The 22272-nt window shown below is 55.8% G+C and overlaps 3 protein-coding genes across 4 annotated transcripts in view; 1 reads left to right on the top strand and 2 right to left on the bottom strand.

Moving 5' to 3' along the window:
- Window positions 1-22272, bottom strand: part of MARK4 (microtubule affinity regulating kinase 4) — a 206685-nt gene that overhangs the window by 139349 nt on the left and 45064 nt on the right. The gene's annotated exons all lie outside the window — the stretch shown is intronic.
- Window positions 3207-14228, bottom strand: GEMIN7 (gem nuclear organelle associated protein 7). The gene is made up of 2 exons (XM_049787316.1): window positions 14155-14228; window positions 3207-3881 (listed from the first exon to the last, which is right to left on the bottom strand). Exon 2 carries the CDS (start codon window positions 3871-3873, stop codon window positions 3463-3465), a length of 411 nt encoding a protein of 136 aa, XP_049643273.1. The 5' UTR covers window positions 3874-3881; window positions 14155-14228; the 3' UTR covers window positions 3207-3462.
- On the top strand, window positions 18796-22185 carry ZNF296 (zinc finger protein 296). The gene is made up of 3 exons (XM_049787524.1): window positions 18796-19075; window positions 19222-19371; window positions 21173-22185. Exons 1-3 carry the CDS (start codon window positions 18796-18798, stop codon window positions 22183-22185), a joined length of 1443 nt encoding a protein of 480 aa, XP_049643481.1.

Raw genomic sequence — 22272 nt, 5'->3', positions numbered from 1 at the left:
GTCACGAGCTCGGGAGGAGGGAGGAGGGAGCAGGGAGTGTGGACTTCTTGAGGGAAATTAAAAACAGCTGCTGCTGGGCGGGGTGAGGCCAAATTGCTAAAGGGGAGCGGTCCCTGGCAAGGCGATAAGCGAGCGCTGCTTGGGTAGATTATCGGAGCCTCCGGCAGGTGTTGGCTGTGGGCTTGGAGTGGGGTGGAGGTGAGGGTGGGATCTCTCGGCCTAGACAGCCTTCACGTGTCTGTTTTGAATTCACGGTGGGGAAACGAATATCTATAGTTACAGGCTTAAATAAATGGGACCCCATGGGGAGGAGGAGTCATGATTTAAAAATAAATAAATAAAAATGAAAGGGACTTGGAGAGAGGACAGACAGCCTTGCACTCATCTGATCACCAGCATCCCATATGGTTCCCCCCAGAGCACAGCCAGGAGATAAATGATTGAGGAATGGAGATAGAAGTAAGCCCTGAAGATCGCCTGGGGTGGCCCCAATAGGAAAAAAAGGAAAATAAACGGAAGGAAAAATAATAACCCAAAGCAAGAGCTACACCTGCTAAACACAACACCCACCAGCTGTCAAAACCAGCAGGGAAAGGCAGAGCCTGGAAGGAAGCCCCGCCCCTTGCGTCAGCTCAGGCCCCGCCCCGCGACGCTCAGCGACTTCCGGTTCGCTTCCGCACTTTCGCCAGGTTGTCCCCGCCCACTCTCAAGCAAAGTGAAGGCGTGGCTTCTTCCATAAAAGGACATTTGGGGGCGGGGTTAGCGACTCGGTTGCTAAGGCAACCCGATAGCTGGACCCGGAACTGGCGGGAGGTGGCGCGGCCGAGTTTTCCCGGAAAGTTGTTTCTCCGCTGCCCTTTAGGAACTGTCAGGACGGACCTGGGTTCGATCCCCGGCTTCCCATGTGGTTCCCCCCCCCAAGCCAGGAGCGATTTCTGAGCGCAGAGCCAGGAGGAATCCCTGAATGTCACCGGGTGTGGACCAAAAACAAAAAAATAAAAATAAAAAATGAATCTGGTCCACCTGATCGTGGCTCATCCAACACCCCCAGCCCCAGTCTGCAGGGGAAGCAGCCTCCAGACCCTGGACCTGCCCCCCAAAAAGTGCTCCGCGCCTGATCGAGCCCACATGGCTTTCAGATCCCTCCAGTCACACCCAAGATTAATTGCAGTCGTCTGGGACCGCCTCCTAGCCCAGTTCCACTAGACCTTACCCTTGAGGTGCCACTCTTCCACCCACCCACCCCAAGCCCGGCTCCACCCCTGCTGGGTGCTTAGGAAAGAAAAACATGGCCAGGATATAGCTCAGGGGTAGAGATTCTGCTTGCAGGGATGTGAGGCTTCGGGTTAGATCCCAGCACCTCACAACAAAACCTGAACAAGAAGTGGTTTTGGGTGGCATACTTGGTTCTCTGGCAAGTGGGGGGGGGCAGCTGTTAAGAGGGGCTCTACCTAGCAACCCTAAGAACCTAGGAAATGAAGTTTTTCTCTTTGGAAAGAGGAAACCTGGGAAGAGCTGGAGGTCTCTGATGATTCTCCAAGTATTCAGCGAGGCTAAAGCAGTTGCTCTGCATACAGGGAAACTGGGCTTCTATGCATGGTCCCTGGTGCTCAAAATAGGGGGGTGCTGGTGAGATAGGACCGCAGGGAGGGCTCTGCCTTGCATGCGACTGACCCAGGTTCCATCCTAGGCATCCCATATGGTCCCCTCAGCAGTGCCAGGATTCCTGAGAGTAGAGCCAAGAGTAACCCCGAGTGCTGCTGGGTTAGCCCCCAAAAAAACAAAAAAAAAAACGTTCAGGGATGTAACTGAACCACGCATGTGAGGTCCTGAGTTTCATGCCCAGGCCCAAAGCAATGAAGGAAAGAGCTCATTCTCCATCCTGGAAACTGGCCAGCAACTCAACTGAAAATGAGCACTCTGCTTTTTTCTCCCCTGGAGAAATCCATGTTCTCTTGAACATGTATTCTCACACACACCAACATTTCTCTATGTCAGTCTCTTGAAAACTATGCATTGTTGAGGGCTGGAATGATATACAGTGGGGAGAGCACTTCTCTTGCACAAGGTCAATACCTGGCATTCCATAATACCACACACACACACACACACACGCACACGCACAGTCAGGAGTCACTTCCAAGCACCGCCAGGTGTGGGGCCTTCCCCTCCACCTAATAAAACTACACAATTAGTGACCACACCTGGCATAGCTTAGGGCTTACTCCTGGCTGTGAACTTAAAGATCACCTCTGAGGGCCGGGAAGGTGGCGCTAGAGGTAAGGTGTCTGCCTTGCAAGCGCTAGCGTAGGACGGACCGCGGTTCGATCCCCCGGCGTCCCATATGGTCCCCCCAAGCCAGGAGTGACTTCTGAGCGCATAGCCAGGAGTAACCCCTGAGCATCAAACGGGTGTGGCCCAAAAACCAAAAAAAAAAAAAAAAAAAAAAAAAAAGATCACCTCTGAGACTTGGGGACCATATATAAGACCAGAATCGAAGTTCAGTCTGCCATGTGCAAGACAAGTGCTCCTCCTGCTATGCTATTTCCCTGGCCCTAAATAAAACAAAAGAAAAAAAAAGTTAGGAAGAGGGGCTGGAACCATAATACAGCAGCAGGGCATCTGTCATGCATGCAGCTGACCAGGGACAAACCCGGGTTTGATCCCTGGCATTCCATATGATCTCCGGAGCTTGCCAGGAGCGATTTCTGAGCACAGAGCCAGGAGTAACTCCTAAGTGCAGCCGGGTGTGGCCCAAAAAAGGTAGGTAGGTAGGTAGGTAGGTAGGTAGGTAGGTAGGTAGGTAGGAAGGAAGGAAGGAAGGGAAGGGAAGAAAGGAAAGAAAGGGAAGGAAAAGGGAAGGAAAGGAAGGTAGGGAAGGAAGGAAGGAAGGAAGGAAGGAAGGAAGGAAGGAAGGAAGGAAGGAAGGAAGGGAGGGAGGGAGGGAGGGAGGGGAGGAAGACAGGAAGGAAGGAAGACAGGAAGACAGGAAGGAAGGAAGGAAGGAAGGAAGGAAGGAAGGGAAGGAGGGAGGGAGGAAGGAAGGAAGGAAGGAAGGAAGGAAGGAAGGAAGGAAGGAAGGAAGGAAGGAAGACAGGAAGACAGGAAGAAGGAAGGGAGGGAGGGAGGGAAGGAGGGAAGGAGGGAAGGAAATTTCTCTACTCCACAGTTCACATTCCTTTATTCGCCCTTTTCCCCCAATTCCTTCCAGAAACGGCTGTGGTTCTTGTAGTCAGATGTATGTGGTTCCTCGAGGCAGAGCAAGAACAGCTGGGATTGTAGAAGTTAACCGACTGATGGGGGGGACCCCCAAAAGCCAGAGCAGTTTGGACCCTGTGGCTGGAAATCTGGAGGTAGTTCTGCATTCCCGGGGGTGCACACAGGGGGAGTCCGTCAGCCACCTTGCAGGTCTGGGGTGCCCAGGAAGGGGGTTCACCGGGGATCCCCAGGGGACGGGGGTCTTCAAGGCTTGAAGGTGTAGGCGATGATGTCGCTGCACCGGAGCAGAGCCTCGGCCTGCACCCCGATGGGCGTGTGCAGCTGCGACACGTAGAAGTTGGCCACGTCCAGGTCGGAGGCTCCGAAGTGCGCGGTCACCTGCACCCCCTCGTGCATCGTGAAGCTCACGGGGCGCCCCGCCATGGCCAGCAGGCTGCGCAGGTAGCGCTCGCGCAGGGCGGCCCGGACCCGCTGCTCCTGGGCCTCCGGGGGCTCCTTCTGGGATTCCTCGGCGGCCCCGGCAGGGCCCGAGTCTTGGGCCACGATGGATGCACGGGCCGCTCGGCGGGCGTCGGGGGCAAAGCCGCGGCTGAAGCCGTCGGGGCCCCGGGGGAGCCGCAGCACGGGCACGGGCCTGGCCAGCGGGGTCTGCATGGTCCGGGCTGGGGATTGGGGGAAGAAGCGCAGGGAGCAGTTAGTGGGGATGGCGGGCAGCGGCTTGTTCCCTCCAGCTCAAAACGACTGGACCCCAACCCCCAAAACAGCTGAACCCCCAACTCCCTTAATGGCTGGACCCCAACTCCCCAAACAACTTTACCCCAATCCCAAAACATCTGAACCCCCAACTCCCTAAATGGCTGAACCCCAATCCTCTCAAAACTCTCAAAACAATTGGACCCCCAATCCCAAAAAGGCTGGACCCAAACTCCCAAAATGGTTGAACCCCAACTGCCAAAACACCTGGAATAACTCCCCAAACAGCTGGACCTAACACCCTAAATGGCTTGACCCCAGCCCCAAAACAGCTGAACCCCAACTCTAGTCAGCACATCAATATACACACACGCTCCTGCAGAAGTTGGCACCACCCCTCCCTGGGCCCCAAAAACTCTCTGGAGTCTTGGGAGAGCTTCCCCACCCCCCCATATGCTTCCTCTCCTTTCTCCCCCATAGCTCACCCAACATCTATATACAAAGTCTCAGGAATTTGACTTGGGAACCAGCTCCCATGGCTAAAGGGGGAACGATTTGAATATAGAAATCTCGATCATTACAGATGATCACAGGCTAAATAGAGAAACCCGAGTCCACAGTAATAAGAGAAGGAAAATCTAGGGGGGTGCAGGTGGAGAGTGTTTGCATGCAGGCAACCTGGATTCAATCCCTGGTATCCCATAGGCTCCCCCAAGCCTGTCAGGAATTTTTTTTTTTTAAAATGACTGTGGTCAAAAAAAAATAAAAATAAAAATAAGGGGCTAGAGAAATAGCATGAAGATAGGATGTTTGCCTTGCATGCAGAAGAACGATGGTTTGAATCCCAGCATCCCATATGGTCCCCCAAATGAGCCTGCCAAGAGCAATTTCTGAGCGTAGAGCCAAGAGTAATTCCTGAGCACTGCCAGGTGTGACCCCAAAACCAACAAAACAAAAACAAAATAAGGGGCCAGAGTGATAGCACAGCAATTGAGGCTCTAGCCCTGCATGTGACCAACTCCATTCAATCTCCAGAATACCATATGGTCCCCTGAGCACTGCTTAGAAGTGATTCCTGAGTGCACAGCTAGAAGTAACTCCTGACACTGCAAATATAGTAAATTAATATATTTTGAGGGGTTTTGGGGTCATACCCGGCGGTGGCGCTCAGGTTCTGTGCTCAGAAATCGCTCCTGGCAGGTTCGGGGACCACATGGTATGCCGGGATTCGAACTACTATCTGTCCTGAATTGGCTGTATGCAAGGCAAACGCCCTTCTGCTGTGCTCTCTCTCTGGACCCAGTAAATTAATTTTTTTTTTTTTTGGTTATTTGGGCCACACCCGGCGGTGCTCAGGGGTTCCTCCTGGCTGTCTGCTCAGAAATAGCTCCTGGCAGGCACGGGGGACCATATGGGACACCGGGATTCGAACCAACCACCTTTGGTTCTGGATCGGCTGCTTGCAAGGCAAACGCCACTGTGCTATCTCTCCGGGCCCTAATATTTTTTATTTTATTTTATTTTATTTTTGTGGTTTTTGGGTCACACCCGGCAGTGCTCAGGGGTTATTCCTGGCTCCAGGCTCAGAAATTGCTCCTGGCAGGCACAGGGGACCATATGGGACACGGGGATTCGAACCGATGACCTCCTGTACAAAAGGCAAACGCCTTACCTCCATGCTATCTCTCCGGCCCCCTTAATATTTTTTTTTAAGTTTTTGCTTGTGGGCCACACTCATCTGCACTTGGGTTACTCCTGGCTCTGCACTCAGAAATCGCTCCTAGCAGGCTCGGGGGACCATACGGGATGCGGGAATCGAACTCTGGTTGGCCACATGCAAAGCAAACATCCTTCCCACTGTGCTATTGCTCTGGCCCCCGTAAATTAATATTTTAAAAAGTGGGGTGCCTGGGGGACAGTAGATAGGGCTTTTGCCTCGACTCAGGTTCAATCCCTGGCATTCCATAATGTCCCCTAAGCAGGCCAAGAGAAATTGCTGAGTGAAGAGCCAGGAGTAACCACTAAGCATCACCAGGTGTGACCTAAAAGAAAAAAAAAAAATAATTTTAAGAAAAGTAGGAAAGGAGGTGGCCCAGAGTGATAGTACAGAGAGACTATAGGGATCAAAAGGTTTGGGGCCACACCAGGTTGTACTCAGGACTGACTCCTGACTCTGTGCTCAGAGGACCCTATTCAGTTTCAGGGACCAAACAAAATCAGTCATGTGCCAAGCAAGTCTGAGGAGACATAGGGTTTTTGTTTGTTTGTGCCACACTAGAAGGTGATTAGAGGTTACTCCTCTCTTCACTTCTAGCAGGCTCGGGGATCAAACCTGGGTCTGTCCCAGGTCAGCAGCGTGCAAGGCAAATGCCTTAGCGCTGTACTATATGACTCCGGCCTGGGTTACATTAAAGTGCTTGTCTCGAATATGGCTGAACCTGGTTTGACCCTCCACCACATGGTTCCCAAACACTGTTAGCTGATGCCCGGAAACCCCAAAATAAATGTAAAAGAAACCAAAGGAAGGCTGAACTGGCAGGACAGTGGGTAGGGCATTTGCCTGGCATGTAGCTGATACAGGGTCAATATGCCCCATGTGATTCCCCGAGCCCGTCAAGAGTGACTTCCAGGGGCCGGAGAGATAGCATGGAGGTAGTGCATTTGCCTTGCATGCAGAAGGTCGGTGGTTTGAATCCTGGCATCTCATATGGTCCCTCGAGCCTGCTGGGGCGTAGAATCAGGAGTAACCCCTGAGCACAGCCGAGTGTGACCCAAAAACCAAAAAAAAAACAAGTGATTTCCAAGTACAAACTCCACGAGTAAGCAGCTGGAAATGATCCCTCACCCCCCAAAAATAGGGAACCAAAGGGATAGTCCAGAGTTTAAGGTACTTGCCTAGACAGGAACCCAACTGGGGGCTTTGAACCCTGGTACTGTGTATGGCTCCCAGTACCACCAGGGGTCACCCTTGAGCAAGGAGCCAGAAAAAGTCCCTCCTATAAGTAAAAGACTATATACCAACATACCCCATGGGGGGGGGGGGGGAACAGGTGATGTTTGTAGGGGAAGACTGCATGTGATCTCTCTCTCTCTCTCCTCTCTCTCTCACTCACACATACACACACACACACACACACACACACACACACTTTTCACGCTATTGTTAACCAGGGCTAGCCACCAGCACTTCCTGTCTGCATGCTTCAAGTCTCCACCAGCCCCCACCCTGCCCCACTTACACCCCCACCCACGCTCTGGTCCCACACTCACACAGCCAGTTAGCCCCAAGTCCCATCACATCATTCCTGGGGCTGAGGCCTCCCCAGCTTCCAGCGAGCTGGTAAAAGTTCAGGCCCTGCTCGCTCCCCTCCCAAGCCCTTCCAGGAGCTGCTGCTGCTTCTCTTGACCCCCAACAGCCTGTCTCCCCGCAGTACCCCCTGACTGCCCCCCACCAGCTTATCAGGATTCCACAGACCTGCAGAGGGCAGATCCCGGTGGAGATGGTTCGGTCTGACACATGATTTAACTGTTTAAAGAGACGGAGGGCAGCACCCGCTGGGGACAGGTGGGCACACAGGGGCATTGTAGGGAAGAGAGAGGGGACCCCAGCCAGAGGCAGCTGCTGCACCTCCCCTCTTGGGGGAACCTCAGAGGTGAGGCTGGAGACAGGACAAAGGCTTCCCTGCTTGCCTGGCACACAGTCAAGGCCAGTTCTAACTCCAACAGCACCTGGGGATCCCCCAGCTCTGCCAGGAGTTAGCCCTGAGAACAGAGCTGGGAATAGCCCCTACACACCACTAAGGTCAGTGACAAATGTGGCGGCCTCGGGCCACGCGCAGGGCTGAGGTGACAGTGATGGTCCCTTTGCTGGCCAGGCTCTTCCGGTGACCCTCAACAGGAAGGAGTCAGCAGGCCTGGTGGGGTCTGAACCAGGGTGCAGGGGCAGCCACAGCAGGGTCCTGAGAGGGGACCCAGATTGCTGGGGGAGAAGGGGGGTGTTGGGAGGACCTTATGAGAAACAGCTCCCCAAGGGCTTTATAGCTGGTGGAGGACACCAGGACAGGCCAGTCACCTTGAAAGTCGCAGGCCAGCCCCGGAAGTGCTCAGAGGCTCCCCTGGGAACCTTTCAGATGGCATGCTTGGTCTTAGAGCCCCCCTTCAAAAGCACAGGAAAAGGGCTAGAGCGATGGTTTAGGTTTGGTCCCTGGTATCCCATATGGTCCCCTGAGCCTGCCAGGGGTGATTTCTGAGCACAGAGCCAGGAGTAACTACAAACCGGGTGTGGCCTATAAAACAAACAAACTAAAAAGCACAGAAAAGGGGCCAGAGAGATAGCATGGAGATAAGGCATTTGCCTTTCATACAGGTCATCAGTTCGAATCCCCCTGTCCCATATGGTCCCCCCGTGCCTGCCAGAAGCAATTTCTGAGTGTGGAGCCAGAAATAACCCCTGAGCACTGCAGGGTGTGACCCCCCCCCCAAAAAAAAACACACACACACAAAAAAAAAGCACAGAAAAACCCAGTGATCTCCCAACTACTGTTGAGAGGATCTCGTTGAGAGAATTAGAGCCCTCAGGGCAATACCCCATGATGTTCAGGGAGTCACATGGTACCAGGTTATCCTTGAGCAAATGAACCCAGGTTAAGATCATGCAAAGCAGGGCCGGAGTGGTGGTGCAGTGGTAGGGCATTTGCCTTACACACGCAAACCTAGGAGGGACCACAGTTCGGTCCTCCCAGCGTCCCATATGGTCCCCCAAGCCAGGAGCGATTTCTGAACATATAGCCAGAAGTAACCCCTGACATCACTAGGTGTGGCCCCCCCTCAAAAAAAAAAAAAAAAGATCATGCAAAGCATGTGCTCTAAAAAAGGGAGGATGGGAGGCCGGTGAGGTGGCACTAGAGGTAAGGTGTCTGCCTTGCAAGAGCTAGCCAAGGAAGGACCGCGACCATGGTTCGATCCCCCAGCGTCCCATATGGTCCCCCCAAGCCAGGGGCAATTTCTGAGCACTTAGCCAGGAGTAACCCCTGAGCATCAAATGGGTGTGGCCCGGAAAAAAAAAGGGGAGGATGGTAAGGCGATAGCAGTGGGGAGGGCATTTCCCTTGTACGAGGGTTCAATCCCCAGCATCTCCTGAGCCTGCCAGAAGTGATTTCTGAGTGCCGCCTGTGTGGCCCCCAAAACCAAAAAACACCAAATTAAAAAATATTAAAAATTGGGCTGGAGAGATAGCACGGAGGTAGGGTGTTTGCCTTGCATGCAGAAGGATGGTGGTTCGAATCCCAGCATCCCATAGCTGGGATCCCGAGCCTGCTGGGAGCGATTTCTGAGTGTAGAGCCAGAAGTGACCCCTGAACACTGCTGAATGTGACCCAGAAACAAAACCAAAAAAAACCAAAAAACTAAAATGTACAGCCAGAAATGGACCTAGCGGATCCCCACCTGGGCCAAGTATCACAAGAGGGACCCTCAGATCCCCCACTTCCCACTTCCAGGGGTCAAAAACTAAACTGGGATGGAGACAGGAAGAGCATTTGCAGCTGACAAGGATCGATTCCCAGCATCTCATTTGGTACCTCGAGGCTGGCCAGGAGTGATTCCTATGTACTTCCAGGTCTGAACCTGGGGGAAAAAAAATAGGGCCGGAGCGGTGGTTTAAGTGGTAGGACTTTTTTGCCTTGCACAGGCTAACCTAGGATGGACCCCGGTTTGATCCCTGGCGTCCTGTATGGTGCCCCAAGCCAGGAGCGATTTCTGAGTGCAGAGCCAGGAGTAACTCCTGATAGTCACTAGGTATGGCCCAAAAAGCAAAAAAAAAAAAAAAAAAAAGAAAGAAAGAAAAAAAAGAAAAAAGCCCAGGCGTGGTCCCAGCTAAAAGACAGAGTAGGGAGCCTGAGCAGGCAGGTACCAGGGGAAATCTGAAACCAGTGCACCCCCCCCCCATAAAGAACTGTACAAAGCTACTCCCTGGGACTGTAGTGAGAAGCTTTTGGTGGCCAAGCTAAAGACTAGTGCCCTGTCTCTAGGCTGTTTTCCCACCCTTAAGTCTCTCAGTTCCTCGTGAAAGCCACCAAAAAACCCTTTTATGGGGGCCATATCCAGCTGTGATCAGGACTTTCTCCTAGTGGGGCGTGAGGGGGGAACCTTAGAAAGTGTCAGGGATCGAACCTGGGTCTGCTGTATGTGACGCAAAGGCCTTATCCACAATGCTATGGCTCCGGCGCAGAGCTGGCACCTTCCATCCCTCTGGATGCACCTCCCCCCTCAGGTCAGCCCCCCATGACAGGGGCGGACCTGCTAAAACTAAGTCTGATTGGGCCTGGAGAGATAGCACAGCGGCGTTCTCTTGCTAGCAGCCGATCCAGGACCAAAGGTGGTTGGTTCGAATCCCGGTGTCCCATAGGGTCCCCCTGCCTGCCAGGAGCTATTTCTGAGCAAACAGCCAGAAGTGACCCCTGAGCACTGCTGGGTGTGGCCCAAAAACCAAAAAAACAAAAAACAAAAAAAAAAAAAAACAAAAAAAAAAACTAAGTCTGGTCATGGTCTCCTCTGCACAGGGCCTGCCTCCCAGACCAGAGGCCTGGCTCACCTAAGGACGAATCGCAGTCTATACCCTGGCACTGCAGCCCCCAAACAGGCCACCCTAACCCTCTGCTCTCCTGCCCTGGGCTCACTGCCCCAGCATCCCCTCACCAGGAATGACACTAGTGGCCAGCCCAGCCATGTGTCACCCCCTTTGGACAATGATGTGTGCTGGCCTACCAGCACACGGGCCCCAGTACACCCTATTAGACACCACTTCTGGTCTGGCAAATGGGAGATAGACGGAACTAATAGAAACTCACTGAAAGGCCCTAAAGGGTCACCCAGGACCGAAGGGGAGAGCACAGAAAGGAGGGTACTTGTCCTGCCCACAGCTGGCCCAAGTTCAATCTCTGGCACCCATATGGTCCTCCAAGCACCACCAGGAGTGATCCTTGAGCACACAGCCAGGAGAGTTCTGAGTGCCATCAGGTGTGGTCCCAAAATAAACAAAAAACCACCAACATATCACACCTATTCTGACACCCCTTATCCGAGCGTGGGTGCGGTGCCCAGCCTGTAAGGGCCAGTGCTGGGAACACAGGTTCGTGCCCGGGCATGGAATGGCTCAGAGTGGTCTGTCAGGAAAGGAGGAGGAGGGACCAGGGCAACAACAGAGTGGGGAGTTTGTCTTGCACACGGACCACCCGGGTTTGATCCCCGGCATCCTATATGGTCCCCAGAGCCTGTCGGAAGTTGATTTCTGAACACCATCAGATGTGACCCAAAAATAAAGAATGGAAGAGTCCAGGGGTGCAGCCAGTCCAAAGGAAGGGAGTGGGGGTTTCTGGAAAGGGTGACAGGGAGATCTCGGAGAAGGTCTGAGTCAGCTACCAGGATAAGAACTCTGAGGCCTCAGGGCAATGCGTCCAGTTGGAGAAACTGAGGGTGGCAGGGAGAGAGAGCCTGGAAGGGGCTGATGAGAGAGTCTGGATGAGTTGAAAACTGGCTGAACTGCTGTCCTTTACCAGGGCCCCGCTGCCCTCAGAGCGGATGCCTAAAGAAGTGGGAAACCCAGTGTGGGTGCCTGCTGAGGTCCATGTAGAAGATGGGGGTGGTGAAAAGGTCACGGAGATGAAAGAAATATCTGTGGCCTGGACCCAAGTGGGTAAGCAAGTAGGTAAGCAATTCCCTGGCACACAGCCAACCCAGGTTCAATGCCCAGCTTTCCATCTGGTCCTCCAGGTTGGCTAAGAGCCAGGAGTGACCCCTGAGCACCGCTGGGTGTGACCCCAAAACAAAAACGCACACACAAAGAAAGGAAGGAAAAAAGAAAAGTGAAAAGAAACTGTTCAGGGGCCAGAGAAATAGTACAGTGGGAAAGGCGCTTGCTTTGCATAGGGCCAACCCAGAGTTCAATTCTTGACATCCCGAGCCCACCAAGAGTGATATCTGAGTGCAGAGCCAAGAATCAGGAGTGAGCCCTGAGGTGTTTCCCCACCTTAAAAAAATAAAGTGGAGCCAGAGCAGTGGTGCAAGTGGTAGGGTGTTTGCCTTGCACGCGCTGACCTAGGAAGGAACGCAGTTCGATCCCCTGGCATCCCAAATGGTCCCTCATGCCAGGAGCAATTTCTGAGCAGAGCCAGGAGTAACCCCTGTGTCACCAGATGTGGTCCAAAAACCAAAAGAAAAAAACCTCTTTCTAAAAATAAAAAACAAAAAAAGAGAAAAATAAAGTGGTCAGAAAGGGTATTATTATTATTTTCTTTTTTTTTTTTTTTTTGGTTTTTGGCTTTTGGTCCACACCCAGTGGTGCTCAGGGGTTACTCCTGGCTATCTGCTCAGAAATAGCTCCTGGCACGCACAAGGGACCATATGGGATGCCGGATTCGAACCAACCACCTTTGGTCCTGGATCGGCTGCTTGCAAGGCAAACACCACTGTGCTATCTCTCTGGCCCTAGAAAGGGCATATTTTGTTTGGGCTGGTGCCCAGTTCCTCCAGTACTCCGGAAATACTTCCGGAGGTGAAGAGGCCTCACAGTTTCGCTAATGGACAGAGGGAACCCGCAGATGAGGCTCCCCAGGACTTTCCCCATTAATGGAGTGAAACGGTTTCTGATTGATCTGCCTACACTTCCCAGGGTGAAGGGGATGGTGGGAGAGCAACCTAGATAATCCCATCTGATGACCCCATGCCAAGTCCCCTGCAAAGTCCACCCCCCACCCATCTCCAGTTAAATGCCAAAAGAGACACCCTAGTCCCTAGAGCTAGAATTAGCAAAAGGATCAACAGCAACAAAGCCCATAGCCAGGAATGACCTGAAGGGCTAAAATCAGGAGGTGGGTCCAGGCAGAGCAGGCGCTGACCTCCCTTCCCATCAGGGGAAGCCAAAAGCACAAACAAGTTGTTTTGGTCTGACCCAGGTGTTTGAATCTGAACCATGCACCCAGATTTTCCATTAGGGGATCCTGGAGTCCTACATTTCTGGCCACAAGCTGGAAACTGGCTGAAAAGGGTCCTGACCATCACCCCAGGACCCTGTCCCTGCAAACACCCCACCCTGTGCAGAAAGGCAGGCTGGGAGCAATGGGCAGCTGTTGGAGGATTCAGAGCCAAGGTGTGACCAGATAAGGAAGTTCTTTGGAAAAGGTCACTTAGGGTGTGCCCAGGCCAGCACCCTCTGGAAAGCAAACCCAAAGTCCTAAATCCATTTGGTCTCTCCCACCAAGAGCCCCTCCACCCACAAAGGTTTCCAGAAACAGACTCTAATCCAATCTCTCCCGGCTGGAAAACACAATCAGCCGAGCTCCCCTAAAAACCCACCACTTAGGGGCTGGAGAGGTAGAACATGGGGAGAAGGGACTTGAACTTGCCCAAACTTGCGCAAACTAGGCCCGAGTTCCACCCCCAGCACCACATTCCGGTTGGGTGTCCCACCAAGGGCGATCCTCTGCTTGGCTGGAGCCATGCATAGTACAGCAGGGAGGGTGTTGGCCTTGCACGTGGCTGACCAGGGACCTCCCTGAGCACCCTCAGGAAGGAGTTAATTCTTGAGAGTGGAGCCAGGAGTAAGTCCTGAGCATCTCAGAGTGTGTCCCAAACACCACCAAGTAATACTATCACTACTAATGATAAAATAATAATAATAAGGGGCCGGAGAGATAGCATGGACGTCGGGCATTTGCCTTGCATGCAGAAGAACTGTAGTTTGAATCGTGGCATCCAGTAGGACCCCCCCCCCGAAACTGCCAGGAGTGATTTCTGAGTGTAGAGCCAGAAGGAACCCCTGAGCGCTGCCGGGTGTGACCCAAAGACCAATAATAATAATAATAAATAGCAGGGCTGGAGTGATAGAGCAGCGGTAGGGCGCTGGCCTTGCATGCAGCTGACCTGGGAGGAAGCAAGTTCGACGCCTGGAATCCCCTAGGGACCCCCAAGAAAGCCTGGGGCGATTCCTGAACTCAAAGCCCCGAGTGGTGTGGCCCAACCTCCCCCAAAATAAATGAATGAATAAATAAATAATAAATAAAAACGGGGTGAATGGAATAGGGCAACAGCTGCTTGCTTTGCTGGCAGGGCCACGCGGGGTCCCCGGGTCCCCAGGCCCCAGCACCACGCACACCGAGGCGCCGTCCTCCCTCGGCCCGCCCCGGCCCGCCCGGCCCGCGGCTCTGCCCTGGGCGATCGCGGGGCGGCGGACGGCCCCGCACTTACCCCGCTGCAGCGCCGGTGCCCCCCACTTCCGCCGGGCCGGCGCGCGGGATGCACAGGCCCGACCCGGTCCCCGAGCCGCCGAGCCTGGGTTCCGCCCGCCCGCCCCACGCGGCCTCCGGGCAGCAAGCCGGCTCCCTGGGCTGCCATGCAAGCTCTTGGGCTCCCCAGGGCTGTGAGTCTGGGGGCTCCCGTGCACCCCAAGACTGAGTCTACATACTCCCCTGGACTGCGAGTCTGGGGGCTCCCGTGCTCTCCAGGACCCTGAGTCTGGATGACGCCCCTGGGCTGTGAGCTAAGGTGCTCCCATGCTCCCCAGGGCTCTGAATCTAGGTGCCCCCCTGGGCTGTGAGTCTGGGGGCTCCGTGCACCCCAAGACTGAGTCTACATGCTCCCCTGGACTGCGAGTCTGGGGGCTCCCGTGCTCTCCAGGACCCTGAGTCCGGATGATCCCCCTGGGCTGTGAGCTAAGGCGCTCCCATGCTCCCCAGGGCTCTGAATCTAGGTGCCCCCTTGGGCTGTGAGTCTGGGGGCTCCCGTGCACCCCAGGACTCTGAGTCCGGATGCTCCCCTTGGTTGCAAGTCTGGGTGAGTGCTCCTGTGCTCCCCAGGGTTCTGAGTCCGGGTTCTCCCCAGGGCTGCTACCTCCAGGTGTTCTTGTGCTCCCCAAGGCTCTGAGTCCCGGTGTTCCCTTAGGCTTCGTGCTCAGGCAGCCCCAGTCGCCCCTGGGACAAAGGGGGAAACTGAGGATCAGAGAAGCAAAGACACCCCCCACCCTCAATCTCCTCTCTTGCCCCAAGATTTTTGTTTATTTGTTTTTTTTTCCCTTGGTTTTTGGTTTTTGGGTCACTCCTGGCAGCACTCAGGGGCTACTCCTGGCTCTACACTCAGAGATCACTCCTGGCCTGGAGAGATAGCACAGCGGCGTTTGCCTTGCAAGCAGCCAATCCAGGACCAAAGGTGGTTGGTTCGAATCCCGGTGTCCCATATGGTCCCCATGCCTGCCAGGAGCTATTTCTGAGCGGACAGCCAGGAGTAACCCCTGAGCAACACCGGGTGTGGCCCAAAAACAAAACAAACAAAAACAAACAAACAAACAAAAAAAGAAATCACTCCTGGCAGGCTCGGGGGACCAAGTGGGATGCCAGAATTCAAACCACCGTCCTTCTGCATGCAAGGCCAACGCCCTACCTCCATGCTATCTCTCCGGCCCCTCTCCCCAAGTTGAAGGCTGAGGCTTGTCTTGGCTCCCCAACTTATGCAAGTGTCCTCTCTGGCCCCTCTAAGTCCAATGCATACCCCATCTTCTTGCCCACCTTGAAATCAGCCTTGGAGAACAGCTGCTGGAATAGACTGTAGTGAGGGTGGTGTTAATTTAGGGTGATTTTTCTCCCCTTAGCTCCCCGTGCAGTGGCGTTTAACGAAAGAGGAAGTTCCAGCTCTCCTAAAGCTCTCTGGTCAGCTGCACTCACCTGCCTCTAGCTACACCCGGTCATTTCCCTGGGGGCTGGAATGCATTTGGCTTCCCTAGACACCCCCAAGTGGCTCCCAGACCCTCCCCAGGTAGTTCCGGAAAGAATCCACCTGGTGGTATGGGCCGGAAGAGCTGGGGTGGGAGGACAGGGTAATAATGGACTCAGCCTTGGGCATGGGGGGGGGCAAAAAAGATTCAAATAAAGGTAATAAGGTAACCGGATGAGGAGGTGAGATTCTGGCCTGGAAGAGATGGAAGGCATTGACCAGCGGGGGTGGAGGTCGGGGGAATTGTACCTGGGAAGGCCCAAGGCGGGGTGGGGCAGCTGGAGATATAGTGGTCTGGTCAGGAGGCCCTGGGCTCCCCGGAGGACAATTGAGGCTGAGCCCTGAATAACAATGCAGAACCCTGGGGGCCTGGGGCCAGCGCCGGGAGATTAGCAAGTGCAATTCCCCCAGCTGGGCGCTGGGTTGCGGGGTGAGGGGCGAAGGACGGACAGACGGGGCCCTGACCTCAGGGAATGCGAACTGAGCGGTGAGGACAGTCAACAGACACTTCTCACTTTATGATGCAGCGGTGCCCCAAGAAAAGCAAACTTGTTAGGTCTGGAGGGTGGGGCCGGGAGTGATGCCATTTCTAACAGCAAAGAGAGACAGACAGAGGACAGAGAGAGGACAGAGACAGGGGACAGAGACAGAGACAGACAAAGATGAGAGAGAGAAGATAGAGAGACAAGACAGAGGACAGAGACAAGAGAGAGAGAGAGATATGCAGGGAGGGAAAGGTAAGGGGAGATTCAGTTGGCTAGCTTATAGGGGATCCCAAGTCTCGGAAGGAACCAAACTTGCACTCTTTTTTTGTTTGTTTGTTTGTTTTTGGGTCACACCCGGCAGCGCTCAGGGGTTCCTCCTGGCTCTACGCTCAGAACTCTCTCCTGGCAGGCGTGGGGGACCATATGGGGTGCGGGGATTCTAACCACAGTCCTTCATGCTTTCTCTCCGGCCCCCAAATTTGCACTCTTGCCTCCTCTCAAAATCCTACTTAGGGGCTGGAGCAGTAGCACAGCCGGGAGGGCTTCTGCCTTGCACACAGCCAACCTGGGTTTGATCCCGGGCATCCCATCTGGTCCCTTTTAACCTGCCAAGAGCGATTTCTGAGTGCAGAGCCTGGAGAAACCCCTGAGCGCCTCTGGGTGTGGTCCAGATATACAAAATATTAAACATTCAAAATCCCTTCTGAGGCACCCATCTCGTTTGTTCGGGGACTACACCCCGAGGTACAGGGCAACTCACGTCTCTGTGCTCAGGGCACCTTACGCGGGGAGATCAAACCGAGATGGGCCACAAGCCCCATCTCGCAAGTGCCAGAGAGCCTCTTGGAGCGGATCCAAGCCCCCCTCCTTCACAAGCTTCCTCCCTCCCCTCCTTTGTCTGGAATTTCCAGGCTGACCGGCCCCTCAGCTCCTTCCAATTCTACCACTCGCTTCCCAGAGGGAGGGAAGAACGTTTGAAAGCCCCTTTCCCACTCTCCCCGTCCCTTTAGGACCTGTCTTAGCCTGCTTTGTTTTGGACCACACCTGATGGTGCTTGGGGCCTGGTTCTGCATTCCAGGGGTCACTTCTGGTCATGCTCCGTAGACCGGACCAGATGGGGTGCCCGGGATCAAACCCAGGTCTGCGTTGTGCAAAGCTAGGTGTCCTGTCTCTCTGGTTCTGCCATTTGTCACGGGAGAGGCCTTTCCGTTTTACCGACTTCATGGGGTTACTTCGGGACTCTCCCCGAGGGAGTTAAGTGGCTAATCCTTCGGGCTCCCTGTGATTCAGCCAGTCTGTCCTCAGTGTCCCCCAAATCCAATCTGAGAACACGAGGCACTCAATTACATGTTGGTCTTAACACATTTTCTCTTGTCCTTCATTCAATCCAGGATCCTGATAATAGTTAGGCAGTCTGGCTGGAGATGTGTGTGTGTGTGTGTGTGTGTGTGTGTGTGTGTGTGTGTCCGTCCGTCCGTCTGTCCGTCCGCGTGCACATATGGAGGTGTTGGTTCATGGATACAGAAGCACTAGGGACCAGAGCCCCATAGCACCATGAGGAGGGCGTTTGCCTTACACAGGACTAACCCTGATTCGATCCCTGACAACCCACAGGGTCCCCCAAGCCTGCCAAGAGTAATTTCTGGGCTCAGAGCCAGGAGTAACCCCTGAGCACTGCCAAGCGTGACCCAAAAACAAACGAACAAAATAGGCAAAAAAAAAAAATTGTCCTTTCTAGGGGGCTGTTAATCCCTGAGTGCAGAACCAGGAATACATACATCTTGAGCACAGCAACGTGGGCACCCTCCCCCCGCTGCCTCGGCCCCCCACCAAATTAAAAAAAAAATCAATCCAAAAATAATGTTTTTTCACACTCGGGGTGGGGTGGGGGAACCCTATGGGATGCCAGGAATCAAACCAGAGTCCTCCTGGAAAGTAAATGCCCTATCTCTGTGCTATCTCTCGGCACCCCCCTCCCCAATTTGTTCTTCCTTGAGGTAAAAAAGAAAAAGGAGGGCCCGGAGAGATAGCACAGCGGCGTTTGCCTTGCAAGCAGCCGATCCAGGACCAAAGGTGGTTGGTTCGAATCCCGGTGTCCCATATGGTCCCCCGTGCCTGCCAGGAGCTATTTCTGAGCAGACAGCCAGGAGTAACCCCTGAGCACCGCCGGGTGTGGCCCAAAAACCAAAACCAAAAAAAAAACAAAAAAAAAAGGAGCAAGGTTACATATGAAGGTGTGGCTGACACGGGTTCGAGCCCCAGCATCCCATGAGGTCTGACTTCCTGAGCACAGAGCCCAGGAGGGACCTGGCCGGCTGTAGGTGGGTGGGTGAGTGGCCCCACCCTAAAAAAAGGGAAGAAAGGGCCCTTTGCAGGCCAGGTCCCTCTTCCTCCATCACCAGGGCTGGCCAGGGCCAGCTAGAGTGGATTGGAAGGGGGCGTGACCACGAACAGAGGGGCGTGGCTACGGAAAGGCCCGTTGAGGCCACTCCCCAAATGGGCGGGGCCGCCGGCCGGCCAGCACGTGTAAGCGCAGTTCGCGGCCGGTCCGGCAGCCACTCACCTGCGCGCCACGGTGGGAGCTGCACGCAAGGCCGCGAGTCTTCCGCCCGCCCGCCCGCGCGCACTCGCCCGCCCCATGTCCCGCCGCAAGGCCGGCTGCATCCCCCGCCGCGTGGAGCTCGAGCCCGCCGCCGCCGCCGTCTCGGACAACGACGACGACATGGAGCTGGTCATCGAGGTGGACCCCGAGCCGGGCGCGCGGCCCCCGCAGGCCCAGGGGCCGCGCTGGAAGGAAGTGGCCGCGCCTCCTCCGGGGTGCTCGGACCGCGAACCCCGCTTCTGCCTCGAGGCTTCCGTCCACGCCCTGAGCGCGCGCCCCAAGTGCAGGGCCGCCCTGATGGATGATCGCCCGGCCGGTGAGTGCGGTGCAAGAGGCCCCCCTGGGGCACCCCCATCCCTGCGCCCCTCTAGCCCCTTGGCCCCGGGGACCCCGACTTTTCCCTCTCCCCGGCCTCTTCTCATCCTGGCTCGCCCTCACCACCAGCCGGCTTCCTCCCTGCAGACCGCCAGGCCTGCCCCGAGAAACACCCCGATCTGCTGACCTGCGGCCGCTGCCTGCAGGCCTTTCCGTTGGAGGCCATCACGCTCTTCATGGACCACAAGAAACTGGGGTGCCCGCTCTCCCGAGGCCCCAGCCTCTGCCAGCGTTCAGGTGAGTGCAGCCACCACCGCCTGGAGGGAGCCACGCTTTCTCCTCCCCTCTCAGTTCGCAAGTTCAAGGGCTCAGGGGCTTCCTGTGAGCCTCTGGGGGGCCCCCCCAAAGCTGGACAGGCCGGCAGGGCAGCGGGCGCTACTTCCCCTTTCTTGCACCCCCTTCCTCGGGTGCAGCCTTAGGCGTGGCCAGGGCCTGCCCTGTCCCCAGGGCAGGGACTAGTGGTTCGGGGGTGGCGGGGGCGGGCAGGGCCGCCCATAGGGTGTGGCAGCGACTCCAGACCGGGGATTTGCCATGAACACCGACACCACCACCCCCAGCCCCCCAAATCTGGTTTCACTTCTCCTTCCCCTTGGCCAGAAATAACTGGCCAGGTGGCTGGACCAGGGGTGGCAGTGAAGGGAGGGACCTCTGGGGAAGAAGGCAGTGGCCAGCTGGGGCACCAGGTTCTGGCTCCTGCCAACTCTCCTACTGCCTCTGCTGGAGGTGCCCCTGGGGGTGCCCCTTGCTCAGAGCTGCCTGGTGCCCTCCCTCGAGGGACTCTCCGGGGCCTGGCTGCCTGCCGGGAAGCCCCTTGCCGGGCCGGGCCGGACACCTAGATTCGTTCTCTGGGGCTAGAAAGCAAACCCCGTCCCAGGATGGCCACCCACAATGAGGGAACGAGGGAACAAGTGTGTGGGCTCCATGAAGATCCAGAAGATTCTTTTTTGGTGTTTGAGGAGTAATATGCGTGTCTTTTTTTTGGGTGCCAGGGCTGGAAACCTGGCCTCAAGCACCCCAGCCTCCTAGGATTTTGGAGACAAGGAATTAAATTAATTCAGTTTTCTGCGGCTCTCTCCCTGCTCCCTTGGAGAGAGGGTCCAGCTGGAGGCAGGGCTGGGCAGGGGGCGTGTCCTGGGGACCGATGGACTTGGATGGGATTAATGGGGCTGGAGGCAGGGCTGGGCCTCCTGTGGCCGGATCCACCCTAGTATCCACCCAAGACGTCCCGGGGCTCCAGCTTCTAGGCACTGCTGAAAGTTCAGAGAGGGTCATTGTTGGTCCAGGGTTCACCTGAAGTGGGGGGCATGGAAACTGACTACATACTCCCCCTCAGGTCTTATGCATCCATCAGTCCCTCCCCCCCAGACTAGGATTTGGTAATTCCTGTGGATCTAGGAGCAGCCCGGGGACAATACCCGGGGGTGTCTAATGAATCCCTCACACCTGGGCTGGCCTCGGTCCCTGGGGATGCTTCTTGCTTGTTCCTTAAAGGATTCCCATGGAGGGGGGCTGCCCTTTACCCTGAAAAGAGGTGTTAAGCCACACATCTGGGAACCCCCAGTCTAGATAAAACACCCAAGTATTGGGGAGTTTTCATTTGTGGGGTACAGGCAGAGGTCAAGGTCAAAACTGACCTCTAGGCCAATGCCCTGTGTCTTTCCAGGGCTCTGCCTGGGGGCCCTTCTCCACATGCAGGGATGACATGTGCTGGAACTGGTCAGAGGAAAGCTGCTTTTTCTTTTGTTGGTTGTGTTTGTTTGGGTTTAAGGACACGCCCTTTAGTGCTCAGGGATTCCTCCTGGCCCCCTGCTCTGACCCTCCCATGGACCAAGGATTAGCTGCCCTCAAGGCCCACCTTAAGCCCCATGCTAGCACAGAAGCCAAGTTTAGTAAGTCACCCCTACTGCAGGAGGAGCTAAGGCAGAGCCCAGCGCTCTCCTTTGAGCTTGGGGAGGGACAGGCAGACCAGCCTCCTGGGGGCAGTAGATAAGTCACCTTTCACCTGGGTGACCCCCTCCTCGCCCTTCCCTTTCTTTAGATCACCCTGATGACCTGAAACCTCTGAGCTGTCTCCGCTGTGGCCGCCAGTTCACGGGCGCCTGGAAGCTGCTGCGCCACGTCCAGTGGGACCACGGCCTGTCCATCTACCAGACAGAGCCGCAGAGCCCCGAGGCGCCGCTGCTGAGCCTGGCCGAGGTGGCCTCCGCCGTATCAGCCGTGATCACCCCACCACTGATCACCCCACCACCGGATGCCGAGGCCAAGGGGCGCCTGGGGCGTCGGAGCCCCACCTGCCCGGTGTGCACCAAGACCCTGAGCTCCTTCAGCAACCTCAAGGTGCACATGCGTTCGCACACAGGCGAGCGGCCCTACGTGTGCGACCAGTGTCCCTACGCCTGCGCCCAGAGCAGCAAACTCAACCGCCACAAGAAGACGCACCGCCAGCCGCCATCCCCGAACCCCTGCCCAGCGCACTCCGTGAGCCAGGAGCAATCGGCCGCCGCCGCCACTGCCCCTCCGGAGCCTGCGGTGCATGCCGCTGCCCCTGCCAGCAGTGCACCCCGGCCCAGCAGCAGCGGTGGGGAAGGAGCCGGCCCTGCGGCCACAGCCGGGCTCCAGGAACCTGGAGCACCAGGGCTGGGGGCGCAAGCAGGCCCCAGCTGGAATGTTTGGAGCTCTGCCCCCCAGGAACAGAGCCTGGACCCTGTGCCGCTGAGCCCTAGTGTCTTGCCCAAGAAGGCGCCCAAGTCCTCTGGGGTCAAGAGGCGCGGGCTGGGAGGCAGCTGTGAGTTCTGCGGGAAGCACTTCACCAACAGCAGCAACCTGGCCGTGCACCGGCGCTCGCACACCGGCGAGCGGCCCTACGTCTGCGAGCTCTGCCCCTATGCCTGCGCGCAGAGCAGCAAGCTCAACCGCCACCGCCGCATGCACGGCCTGGGCACCGGTGGCCCGCGCTTCGCCTGCCCTCACTGCCACGTGCCCTTTGGCCTGCGCGCCACCCTGGACAAGCACCTGCGGCAGAAGCACCCCGAGGTGGCCGGGGAGGTCTGAGCTGCCAGTGCTTCCCCATCCATCCATCCATCCTGTTCCCCAAAAGGCACCCTAAGATGGACACAAACAGTGTCCATCCTTCACTCC

This window comes from Suncus etruscus, chromosome 14 (assembly GCF_024139225.1).
Source record: "Suncus etruscus isolate mSunEtr1 chromosome 14, mSunEtr1.pri.cur, whole genome shotgun sequence".
Classification (NCBI taxonomy): Eukaryota; Metazoa; Chordata; class Mammalia; order Eulipotyphla; family Soricidae; genus Suncus; species Suncus etruscus.
Note: the sequence above shows the minus strand (reverse complement) of the source record. Positions and strands in the feature narration are given on the sequence as shown.